This window comes from Myotis yumanensis, unplaced genomic scaffold (assembly GCF_028538775.1).
Source record: "Myotis yumanensis isolate MYYU_CA2020_CCGP unplaced genomic scaffold, mMyoYum1.0.hap1 SCAF_9, whole genome shotgun sequence".
Classification (NCBI taxonomy): Eukaryota; Metazoa; Chordata; class Mammalia; order Chiroptera; family Vespertilionidae; genus Myotis; species Myotis yumanensis.
Genome location: NW_027223760.1, coordinates 55,752,535 through 55,765,270, shown reverse-complemented (window position 1 = coordinate 55,765,270; position 12,736 = coordinate 55,752,535). Strand labels below are relative to the sequence as shown.

The 12,736-nt window shown below is 37.2% G+C and overlaps 1 protein-coding gene across 1 annotated transcript in view; it reads left to right on the top strand.

Moving 5' to 3' along the window:
* The window catches only part of AGMO (alkylglycerol monooxygenase), a 273,361-nt gene extending 260,928 nt beyond the window's left edge, over positions 1–12,433 (top strand). The window contains exon 13 of the mRNA XM_070425136.1: positions 10,523–12,433. Within this exon, the coding sequence (XP_070281237.1) occupies positions 10,523–10,597 (75 nt within the window). The 3' untranslated portion in view covers positions 10,598–12,433. The remainder of the gene's footprint in view (positions 1–10,522) is intronic.
* Positions 12,434–12,736: the final 303 nt, after the last annotated feature.

Below are 12,736 nucleotides of genomic sequence, written 5' to 3'. Positions count from 1 at the left end.
GGGCTGTAATGATCTCTTTGACACAAGCAAAAACAATACAAAAGAATCTGTTCAAAACATATGTTTCCAAGATATACTGTCCTGTTTTTAAAACCAGACATCACTGTTATTTCTGTAAACATGGCATTTTCCCCCTAAAAATGAACCCATTTTTTAAGAGACTTGTTTTGTTCCCTAAATAGTAGGCATGTAAAAATAATTTTTTAACAACACACTAAAAGACCAGGATTAGCAGTATTGAATGATATTCTCCATTTATAAACATGCTCTTCCATATATACATTTTTGTATATCAAGTGTTAAAAATTATAATCCATGTGAAATGGCCTAGGATCTTGATTATTTTGTGAGGGAGATGCCAGAAGCCTGCTCTTACTACCTAGGATACAGTGAAAATCACGATTGCTCTTGTGATGGCATTTTGGTAGAGTAGGACTGAATGGTTTTCTTGGTAATTCTTGTTGAAACAAAGCTCTTATTTTATAATGTAAATGCTTCAAATTTTAATAATCAAATATAAAAGGGGTTTAGAATGGTGTAGTATTTTAATTTTGGGTTAAATATCATGTCTTTCACCATTACAAAGAGTTCTGTTAGGATACTTCAGAGCCATAATTAATCTAACAACATTTATTCAAAATTTTTTAGTTTCAAAACATGCTAAATATGAGGGAAACAAATTTGTGGTAAAGCTAGGCATACAGAGGTAAATTAAATGAAATATTTCTAGTGATAGAACTTATTTGCAGAAATATGAAAGTTAAAAAAATAATTAATGGATTTAAAATTTACTAAACTCTCCTGTACTTCAAAAAAAATGCAGTCATAGTTTTTAAGTCAAGGGGTCAGGTTATTTTCAATGGTTAGACCATCACTAATTTTAGTACACACAAAAGTCTCAGCAGAGTCAAAGTAGGTAATGTTCATTGAGTGCCTTCTTATTGTTTTTTACTCTGCTTTATTCCCAGATTTATAAAAACTAAAATAGACTTTCCTTAAAAAATTTAATAGTCCTTATTTCTTTTTCCTTCTGACATCTATAAAAAGGAAAGACTTTGAGGGTCCATGGTGAGTACAAGAGGAAGAGTATGAGTATAAAAAGATTTTTTTCCCACGAAGTACACCTTTCTTAAAATTTTTCCCAACAGTATGGTCAACAGTCACCATAACATTCATTCTGAACAAGTGATATTTGGTCCTTTATTAATTTGACCTTATTGCAACCTTCTCTCCATATTTTCATATTGTTTTCTCCCCTGTAGTTCAAGAAAAAAGTTCTAAAAGTTCTTAGTCTCCTATAGCATTAAGAATTTGAATGATTAGAAAAATATAAAGTTAGGTTTTAGTTTTGAAAAGGCATGTATTTTAATCATCCCATAGATATATACCATGTCTTATCAACTTTAATTGTCTCTAATTTTTCTGTTAGTTGTGGTAAGTTGGGCATTCTTTACACTTGTCCTTATAACAAACTGCAAACTAAAATAATCTATCCTATCTAATAAAGAGGGAATATGCTAATTGACCCTCATGCTGTTGCAAATAAGGCAGTGCCCACAGCCAATAAGGAAGGAATATGCTAATTGACTGCCACGCCCTCAAAGATGATGGTGCCCACAGCCACAAGATGGTGACGCCCAGTCCCCTCAGCCCCGCCAGTGCGCCTGCTTCCAGAGTCCCCCAGCCGCCCAGAGCTGGCCCAAGGTGCAGGCAAGTCTCGGATGGTGGCTGCCCAGCCACCCAGGGCCGTTCAAGGCTCAGGTAACCAGGGCCGGCTGAGGCTTGCACTGCTGACAGTGGCAGCAGCAGAGGTGTGATGGGGGCATCGCCTTCCCCTGATCGCCAGTTCACCTCCTGCCCCTGAGAACGACCAGACCGTGAGAGGGGGCAGGCCAGGCTGAGGGAACACCCCCTCCAGTGCATGAATTTTCATGCACTGGGCCCCTAGTGTGTGTGTGTGTGTGTGTGTGTGGTGTGTGTGTGTGTGTATGTGTGTGTGTGTGTGTGTATATATGCCTAAGTGACCATTATGACTGAATGACCAGAACTACCAGTTGATCGGTTGCTATGACATTCACTGACCACCAGAGGGCAGATGATCAACGCAAGAGCTGCCCCCTGGTGGTCAGTGTGCTCCCACAGCCCCTCCCCCCAGCTGGCCAGCCAACCTCCATGGCCCCTCCTCCCAGCTAGCCAGCCCCAATCACCCCCATCTGAACCTCCTGCAGCCTCTCCCCCACCCTCAGTGGCCAGCGCCGATCACCAGCCAGGCCGAGGGACCCCACCCATGCATGAATTCATGCACCGGGCCTCTAGTAATAGTAATAATAATCTTGAAAAACAAGAAGAAGGAAGCCTGGATATAGAAAGCATGTGATTAGAATATTTAGAAATTTCCCAGGAAATTTATATAAATGTAAGATATATCATTGTAATGTTGTATATCTATAAAGATACTTTATTCATAAATTTGAATTTAAAGATGAAAAATCCACAGATGTTTTTGAGAAATGTAGCATCTATTTTCATTCAATGCTAATTATGGTTTATACAATTTCCACCAGATGTGTTTGCATGCACAGTAGCTAATTCATGCCAACGGTCTTTGCTGAATTGTAGGTAGATTTTGGAGACCTCTAAGTGATTGCAAATGTTCTTACTAATAATATTTCTTCTTTTCAAATGTTATTGTGATAGTGCAAATGTGGTATGGACAAACAATAGGATATTCTATAGGAGTATTATTGAAAAGGTTACACACCTTCTTGAGCAGCTTAGAATTTTAGAAGTGAATAAATCATTGTAAATAATAAGATGTATTCATTTCTGAGAAACTGAAACAGTGGTTGCAGCAAAGTTTCTGGGGTTTTTTATGTGTTTAAATTAACTTACTATATATTTTTTAATATATTTTTATTGATTTCAGAGAGAAAGGGAGAGGGAGAGAGAGAGAGAGAGAAACATCAATGATGAGAGAGAATCATTGATTGGCTGCCTCCTCCATGCCCCCCACTGGGGACCGAGCCCACATCCCCGGACATGTGCCCTTGACCAGAATCGAACCCGGGACCCTTCGGTCCGCAGGCCGATGCTCTATCCACTGAGCCAAACCAGCCAGAGCAACTTACTATATTTTTGTCACTAAAATTATAAAGGTCTTTTGCCTCTAGTAGTAGTAAAATAGTGAATATCTGAGTTTTCCGGTTTCAGAGTTCAGCCAAATTACTTTAAAACTTTGTTCTAATTTTAATTTGTGTTTATTTTGTTTAAAAAATAATATGACTGTGGTATGTTTAGTATATTATCTTGTTTAAAAATTCATATTTGAAAATATTTAGTGATTAAGGAAAGTATATATTCTTTTCCAATAAGGCATTGTTATCACATAAGTATTCACATGAACTTTCTTTTTATGTTGTTTTTCCTTAATGAAAAACTTTAATATATATATATATTTTTAGAACTAATATAAAATAATAATGTTTTATTTGAAGTCTAAATAGTAATAAATATTTATAAGACCACATATAAAACAGCTGTAATTGTATCTGATCTTGAATAGGGTATAGAAATAAACAGAGAGAGAAGACACAAAACTTCCCAGTAAGAGGTGCAGTGTCTCTAAGTCTAAGTTCTTTCTTTTAACCCTGCTGTTTGTTTGTCTGTATGTGCATGTCAGTATTTTAGTCATATATAGGATAATTGGAAGAATAATTCTCTATTTCTTTTGAGTTGGCATATGTCAAATTGTATTCTTAGAAAGTTCTGGGGCTGGGGGGGGGGGGGGTCGATCATTACCTAATACCTTCCTAATGTTTTCATTTCAAAAGAACCTTCAGTACATTTGAGTTCAATTTCTACTCTAATTCTGTTTGTGTTCATTTGTTCTCTTGCATTAATAGGAAATAGAGATATTTTCTAACAATTCAAGTTTGATCTCTGATTAAGCTCTTATCTGTACAACAGATAATGGTCACCTCAAAAATACACAGTATATTATGTTTAAAAGTATATTTAAGAATGAGCCCTAGCCGGTTTGGCTCAGCAGATAGAGCGTCAGCCTGCGGACTCAAGGGTCCCGGGTTCGATTCTGGTCAAGGGCATGTGCCTTGCTTGCTGGCACATCCCCAGTGGGGAGTGTGCAGGAGGCAGCTGATCGATGTTCCTCTCTCATTGATGTTTCTGACTCTCTATCCCTCTCTCTTCCGCTCTGTGAAAAATCAATAAAATATATATATTTAAAAAAAAAAAAAAAAAAAAAAAAGAATGAATTGGGTTTTTTTTCTCCAAATAATTTCATAAAAGCTTCTGTATGCTTAATGTATTTCCATCAAAATTGTTACTGTTATGGTTGTGTTAAATATGCAATTAACTGGTATTTTAAGAACTTCATCAATGTCAGAGAAATACTTTTTAGGTAAAAATCTACTCTTCTATTTATAGACAGCTTATTATTTGTTAGGGATACAAAAAGAGATATTCATTCCAGGAGAATTATTGACACAGCCACATAAATGGTAATGTATTTTTTAAAATTATTTGAAAGTTATTAAGTTTCAAATCTTCACAAAAATTCTATTTTACATTTAAAATATTTTAAGTTTCTTCCTTGGCAAAATAGAATTTAGCAAGCAATTTTACCCATTATTTACAAAATGATTTAGTTTCTCTAACTTGTTCATTCAACATTTTAGTGATTTAAAAATTTGAATGAACAGGTTAGTTATAATTATATTACCACTACGAATAGGTATATAATTATATGAGATATTACATCTCAGTGACTGTTTTCTATGTCAATACATATTTGTAAAAATAAATACATGTTTGGGAATAAACATAAATTTGAACTCTTTTAGAAATTTTATTTATCTTTAGGGTACATTACAGCTTTCATTTTCTTCACATGTTTAGCCAATGGTTAAATGCTTTGAGAAGTGAGATGTTGCTAGCTAGTTCTAATGGAAATTTGTCCACTTCTCAAGGTGATATTTAATTGTCTTTGCTCGCCAGGTCATTTATTAATATACTAGAGGCCCGGTGCACAACAATTTGTGCACTCGGTGGGATGGGGAGGGGGGTCCCCCAGCCCGGCCTGTGCCCTCTCGCAGTCTGGGACCCCTCGGGAGATAACGACCTGCTGGCTTAGGCCTGCTCCCAGGTGGCAGAGGGCAGGCACAATCCCTAAGTGCAGCCCCTGGTCAGGCTCAGAGCAGGGCCGATTGAGGAGTTGGGGCACTGCCCCGTCATGCACAGAGCAGGGCGGATCAGGGGGTTGGGGCACTGCACCCTGTCACACTCAGGGCAGGGCCAATGGGGAGGTTGTGGCCCCGCCCCCTGTCACACACAGAGCAGGGCCGATCAGGGGGTTGGTGCGCCACACCCTGTGACACACAGAGCCGCAGGGTGATCAGGGGATTGGGGAGTTCCCCCCTATCAGGCACAGAGCAGGGCTGATCAGGGAGTTGGGGCACCGCTCCCTGTCACACACAGAGCCACAGGGCGATCAGGGGGTTTGTCACGCTGATCCCGGTGCCAGGAGCCTCGCTGCTCCGCTGATCCCGGTTCCGGGAGGCATATTGCCCTTTTACTATATAGGATAGAGGCCTGGTGCATGGATAGGGGCTGGCTGGTTTGCCCTGAAGGGTGTCCTGGATCAGGGTGGGGGTCCCCACTGGGGTGCCTGGCCAGTCTGGGTGAGGGGCTAAGGGCTGTTTTCCGGTTGGCGAGTGACTGAAGCTTCCAACCGCTCCTTGTTTTCTTTTTTTTTTTTATTCTGGGCCAGCTTTAGCTCTGAGGCCTCGCTGCTGAAAACATCGATACAATGTTGCAGTCTGGGGCTGACTGAAAGCCGGTTTCTGGGGTTTTGTTTAGCTTCTTATTTGCAACATAGTACATAGTTGCTTAGAGTTGCAGCTGAGAGGCCGGCAAGTGAGGCGGGGAAGGTTGGAGTCCACAGTCACTGAAGCAAGCAAGCCTCCCTGCTCACTTCAGTGCATGGCTGCCAGCCGCCATCTTGGCTGACAGTTAATTTGCATATACTCACTGATTAGCCAATGAAAAGGGTAGCGGTCGTATGCTAATTACCATGTTTCTCTTTTATTAGTGTAGATACAGTAGGTGGATTTAAACCAAGAGAGATGGATATGGACATAGGTATAACTTTGTAATTTACAGGGTAGCAGTTTGAAGAGGGGTTACATGCACACTTTCTTATACTTTCTCTTTCATTTAAGATGAGATGCCTGACTTGCTCATACATAGAGCCATTTTTTTTTTTTAACGGGGAGGACCAGCAGAATCATACATCAGTTCCCACTGGGTTTTAGTGTAGATTAGTGACTCAGATTAGCCACCTGCCAATTGATGAACTTTTCGGAAAGGGGTGGAGGAAACGTGGAGAGCATCTGTGCAGGCCAAAGTTCAGTCAACAGAGTCGAGGGCCCTAGGAAGTCAAGGAAATAGCCTGAAGATGAGGGCCATTAATGATGTGTTAGCACAACGAGGGCTTGACATATTTTGGGTCCAGGTGTTAAAATCATGGGACTTGCTCAGATTTAGGCTAAAATAAGTGTTTGTTGAGTTTATACATATCCAGAAACATAGTATCTGTAGACTAGAGAAGAATTTGGCAAAAAACTATGGTTGCCATTTTTTCTTATGCTACTAGTGTGAGTAATAATTCTCCTATCTTCATTTAACAATTAGTTGAATGAGACATGTGTTAATGAATGGATCTCAAGTGATATATTTAATCATCAACTATGAAGAGCTAAAATAACAGCTTGATATGAAAATTAAGGGAAAGATTGGATGAGGGAAAATTTAAAATGGAATAACTATTATAATCAAGTGGTTATATTGAATACACATTAAATAATTTTATAGCTTAAAATTTTATAAAAATAATGTATTTAGATTGTGCACACAGAGACATATATTCAAAAATATAAAAGTAAATCTGGTTTTTTCCTACTTATTTTCTAATGGAACCGGGTTAATATTTCAGGGTTATACATATTTTGAGTAGGACATATTCATTGCATGTAATATCTATGCTCCTGTGCCAATCTGGATTTCATTATATATAAGAACTCCATTTATGCTTAAAATATTGATTGTGAAAAGGTCTCAGAAACCTAGCATTTTCTGACTCAAAAATCACCAGGCAAGTGCAGGGATGACTAAAAAAGAGGAAATGAATTCACTATTGATGTTCATATTCATTGACCTGACTTCCAAGGATGTGCAGTTAGATTTTCGGGGGGGGGGGGGGGGGCACGGGAGGGGGGAGGGACACTAAATAAATGAAAAACATCATCTCAGCTCTGCAATTTTGTAGTTTGTGATTTCTTGGTAAACCACATAAATTCTGAGTTCCCATTGCCTCAGCGGCAAACTGGATACCAATTCTTCATGGTTTCTTATGAGAATTAAACATCACAATCTTGTAAAAGGTACCTGTGACAATGCCTAGCCTAAACATTAATTTGAACCTGAATCTGACGCTGTGATTCATCAGCTTTTATCCCCTCATCACTTTGAGGGATAAAACCTAAGGGCCTAGAAAACAACAACAACACAGATAAATGAAATGAAACTGCAAAATGTGCAATATTTAATTTTTGGTAAGACTCTAAAAGCATTTTATAAAATTGGAAAGTACAAGATCTTTGTGTTTGTTAGGAATGTTCCCTAAGTAAATAGGACTTGATTACAGTTTATTTTTCCTATTTATTTATATATTTATTTATTTATTTATGAGAGAGGGAGAGAGAGATTTGTTCTTGCACCTATTTATGAATTGATTGGTTGATTCTTCTGTGTGCCCTGACTGGGGATCAAACCTACAACTTTGGTGTGTCACGAAGATATTCTAACCAACTGAGCTATCCCACCAGAGATTGGTTATAGTTTCAAAAGGGAAAAGATTTAGTTGTAAAATGGTTGATTAACAACAAAGGCATGAACTGGTATTGTAATCTTTTTCACTCTTTTGCTATATCAGAAGTTATTAATATTTCTGGAACCTCCGGTGAAACTGGATCATCTAAGGGGTAGGAATTGAGGAAGGGAAGAATTATGACATATTCACAAGATTTTACATACAGTTTTAGAGGTTTCACTGAAATTGTTCTCCCCAACCTTCACTCATGGAAATAATAATTATTAATAATTATGATCCTAGGCATTAGATTCAAAACCAATAAAAACTCCTATTGTCAAATATATTTCAGATTTCAGGACCCTATACAACACAAGGTACCCATTAATTGCTTAAGGATTATTATGGATACAAACTAAACTATTTGTCCTGATGTTACATATTTATCTCTCACTTGAAAGTTGTCTTCTCAGCTATCTCTCTGTCAATGTTAACCCATCATCATAGACAAATGTAATTCATTGCATAATCTAAGGCCTTTCACAAATACCCTTCAGTCCTGGTATTATTCTACCTGGAACCATCATAAGAATCCCATGAGGTCATTTCTCTTGAATTACAGTCAAAAGAAACAAAATCAAAACCAGACTTTAAATATATTGTATTTGATTTCTGAGGTAACGCCAAAATGTTAATATTATTCTTGACTTCTGCTTCAATATAATTGTTGATGTTATTTTGGGTATTTTTTTTCATATTGTAGATGTTATAGGCTGAAAGGAATGCATGTATTTGAAGAAAAACACTCAGATTTTAGAATGTAAAGGATAATGGTCCTCTAGAAAGAACAAGACAGTTCACATGAAACTGAACAATTGACCCATAAAATCTAAATATCAATGTTTAGGAGGATCTTTTTGTTGTTGTTTTCCATGTTCAGTCTTTAATAGAAAAATTAACACAGTTCAGAGTTTTTTCTGTGAATTAATGGCTGGCCTCAGTTAATGGCCTTGACTTCACTTCAGTCCATCACTCCAGAAGGTTTCCCATGCCTCCATCTTATTACTTAAATGTGCTCCTTTGTATATTTTATGGATCTTTCAGAAATAGTGATCTTCCTGGGAAGAGGCAACTGGTCATATTTTAATAGTTTAGAGAGGAAGTTTGCACACACACACACACACACACACACAAGATGGGGAAACTCTTACACAATTATTTCATTAACCTTGCTGTTTGGGCATCATTCTTTTACACTATCATACTAGTAACACCTAAAATGATGATCATATAAGCAATCCTATAGCTTTGGTACATATGTAATTGTAAGAGAAAGAGTTAGCTTAGGAAAGATCTGATGATGTAAAGAATATGACTAGTGCTTGGATTTTACCTCAAGTAAAATTCATTCCTTGTGGCATTTTGATTATTCATTGTGAAAAGTTCTACAACCATGAATTCTTTTTAAAAAAATATATATTTTATTCATTTTTTACAGAGAGGAAGGGAGAGGGATAGAGAGTTAGAGACATCGATGAGAGAGAAACATCGATCAGCTGCCTCCTGCACACTCTCTAGTGGGGATGTGCCTGCAACCAAGGTACATGCCCTTGACCGGAATCGTACCTGGGACTCTTGAGTCCACAGGCTGATGCTCTAACCACTGAGCAAAACCGGTTAGGCCGCAGTGGTCGGCAAACTCATTAGTCAACAGAACCAAATATCAACAGTATAATGATTGAAATTTCTTTTGAGAGCCAAATTTTTTAAACTTAAACTATATAGATAGGTACATTGTTATTAACTTAATTAGGGTACTCCTAAGGCTTAGGAAGAGCCACACTCAAGGAGCCAAAGAACCGCATGTGGCTCGCTAGCCGCAGTTTGCCGACCACGGGGTTAAGGCACAACCATGAATTCTTACTAAGGATGACTGTATAGTCATTTTTATTAGGATCAGTAGAAATCAAGAATTTCATTTGGCTAATTTTTGATGACTTATGGGAATATGTGGTATTACTTGAAAGTAAAGAATAAACTTAATAAACTCATAAATGCTTATTATGACTTAGTTACAGCTTCTATTTCAAAAAGAATTTTGCATTTATATTTTTATACCTGATAAGATCAAAAGATTGAGAAGGTAAGTCAGCAGCAGTGTTTATAATTTAATTCATGTTGGGTGAGGTTCATAAAATGCTGGATCATATTGCCTTAGAAAGAAATTAGTTTTTAATGTTTTTATTTCTCCCTTTCCAAAAGTTTCTTAAGCTATATAAACAATGAGATCATTAACTACAATACAATAAATGCTATGCCCAAGTGCTAGAAGAAATTTCTGTTTCATTCAGTATCTGACTTATATAGCTCCATCCCTATAAATGACCCAGATTTGTGAGTATATATAAAAAAAGAAAAAGTCACAGAGACAAAACATCTTACTTCCATTCCTGTCTTCACATAGCATGTTTTTAGCTGGGTTGGCTAAATTCTGTCAGTGAACAACTGCTACAATCAATTTGAATTACCTAACTGTCGAAAATGTTTATGTTTATTTTATCCATATTTTTAACTCAGTTGAATGAAAGTACCGATTTAATTTTAATTGTTTTTCCTCTTTGTGTTTTCCTTCTTCAGATTTTTTTCTCCATCTGCATTGCTTTCTGGGGAGTAAGAAGCATGAAACAACTTGCCTCTGGCCTTTGGAAATAATTTCAGTTTGTACACAATTCTCTCCTTTTAATGAGTTGTCTATAACCACAATATGTTAATACCAACTATAAAAATAATGATCTTATATCATAATTAATGAACCACTTATTTAGTGAAAGATAATATATACTCTTGCTTGCTTTCCACATTTATTATTTTCTCTTAAAATTAAAGTTAGTTGCAGTTACTTTATTGATAGGGATGACAATAAATGATTTCAAATGTAATGATATTATATCCACTGGTAGCATCTAATGAGAAGAAGAAAAGAAGGGAGAAAACATAAAAACAGTAAAAAAGAGTAAAGATGCCATTTGCATTAACTGGACAACGTTCCCTTTGCTGTTTGCTAAAACTGTGTGTGTTATACGCTGTTGAGTGGGCTCCAGTTGCTAGCAACCCTATGAATGAGTTATGTCCACAATATCCTGTCTTCAATAGCCCTGCTCAGCTCCTGTAGACTCACGCCTATGGCTTCCTGTATGCAGCCAAACCATCTCATATTTGATCTTCCTCTTTCTTTGCTGCCGTCTATTTCCCCCCAGAATTACTGTCTTTTCCAAATAACCTTGCCTTCTCATGATGTGAGACAGCTTCAATTTTGTCATTTTTGCCTCCAACAGTGTTTCAGATTTACTTTTCTCTAGGATCCACATGTTCGTGTTTCTGTAGGTCCAGGGCATCTGTAGAGCTCTCCTGCAACACCACATTTCACATGAGTACATTTTTCTTATCAACCTTCTTTACTGTCCAACCTTTGCCTCTGTACATAGTAATTGAGAATATGAGGTGTGGATGATCTTAGCCTTGGTCTCTAATGACACACCATTGCTCTTGATCTTTCCCAATTCTTTCATTGTTGTCCTTCCATGTCTCCCCTGATTTGTTGACTGCAGTCTCCATTTGAATTGATGACTGAATCAACGTAAGCAAAATCATGAACAATTTTAATGTCTTCATTTTCTATGTTAAAGATGCATATTTCTTCTGTAGTCATAAATTTTGTCTTCTCCTTCTCCTTCTCTCCTTCTCCTTCTCATTCTCCTTCTCCTTCCTCCTCCTCCTCTTCCTCTTCCTCTTCTTTTTGTTAATCCTCACCCAAGGATATGTTTTCATTGATTTTTAGGGAGAGTGAAAGAGAGAGGGAAAGACAGAAAGAAACATCAATGAGAGAGAGAGACACCTCAATTGGTTGCCTCCTGAAAGAGCCCCAACCAGGGCCCAGGCCAGGGAGGAGCCTGCAACCAAGGTATTTGCCCTTGAGAGGAATCAAACCCGGGACCCTTTGGTCTGCAGGCCAACGTTCTATCCACTGAGCCAAATCGGCTAGGGTATAAATTTTGTCTTCTTAATGTCCAAATGCAGTCCTGCTTTTGTACTTTCTTCTTTCATTTGTATCAGCTGTCATTTCAAATCATTGCTACTATTTGCCCATAAGATGGTGTTATCTGCATTGCTTAAGTCATTGATATTTCCTCCTTCTTCCCCTGAGGCTAGCCCAGTTTTTCATATGATGTGGCCTTTTACAGATTAAACAAATAGGGAGATAAAATGTACCATTGTCTGACCATTCTGCTAAAATTGTGCTTAGGTAAGTTTGCCTAGGATTATATTTACCATTGAAAACCACATAACCTAAGAATCTACATTACAGAAAAAGACATAACTGAAATGAAAATGAATATAATTTGTCAGAATTAATTGATTCAACAGATTAATTTGTGATACATATGTCATGTGTTTGGTCAATTTGTTTTGGTAGATTGAGAAGCAGACAGTAATTCTGTTATTTTAAATTGTCACAATAATGTTAATAAAACTCTGTAAGCTAAGTCACCCCAGGCATTTTGTGTACATTATTCATTGGGATTGTAAGAATCTGCCAAAACCATTAGGAGGACACTGACAGGGATAAAGCAGCATAAGGTTCAAAGGGGAGAAGACTGAAGGCAGCTGAAGTATTTTTCTTCCATTCTTCCAATATTTCTTAGATTTAAAGTTACAATTTAAGAAATCAGAGACATAAGCACCAAATCAATGAATGCTGTCCTTCATTGAGTTCTGCCAATATTAATCATTGTGTTACACTGATCAGTTGGTTAACTTCATTTTAAAAATATATTATTTAAGCTTTGAACA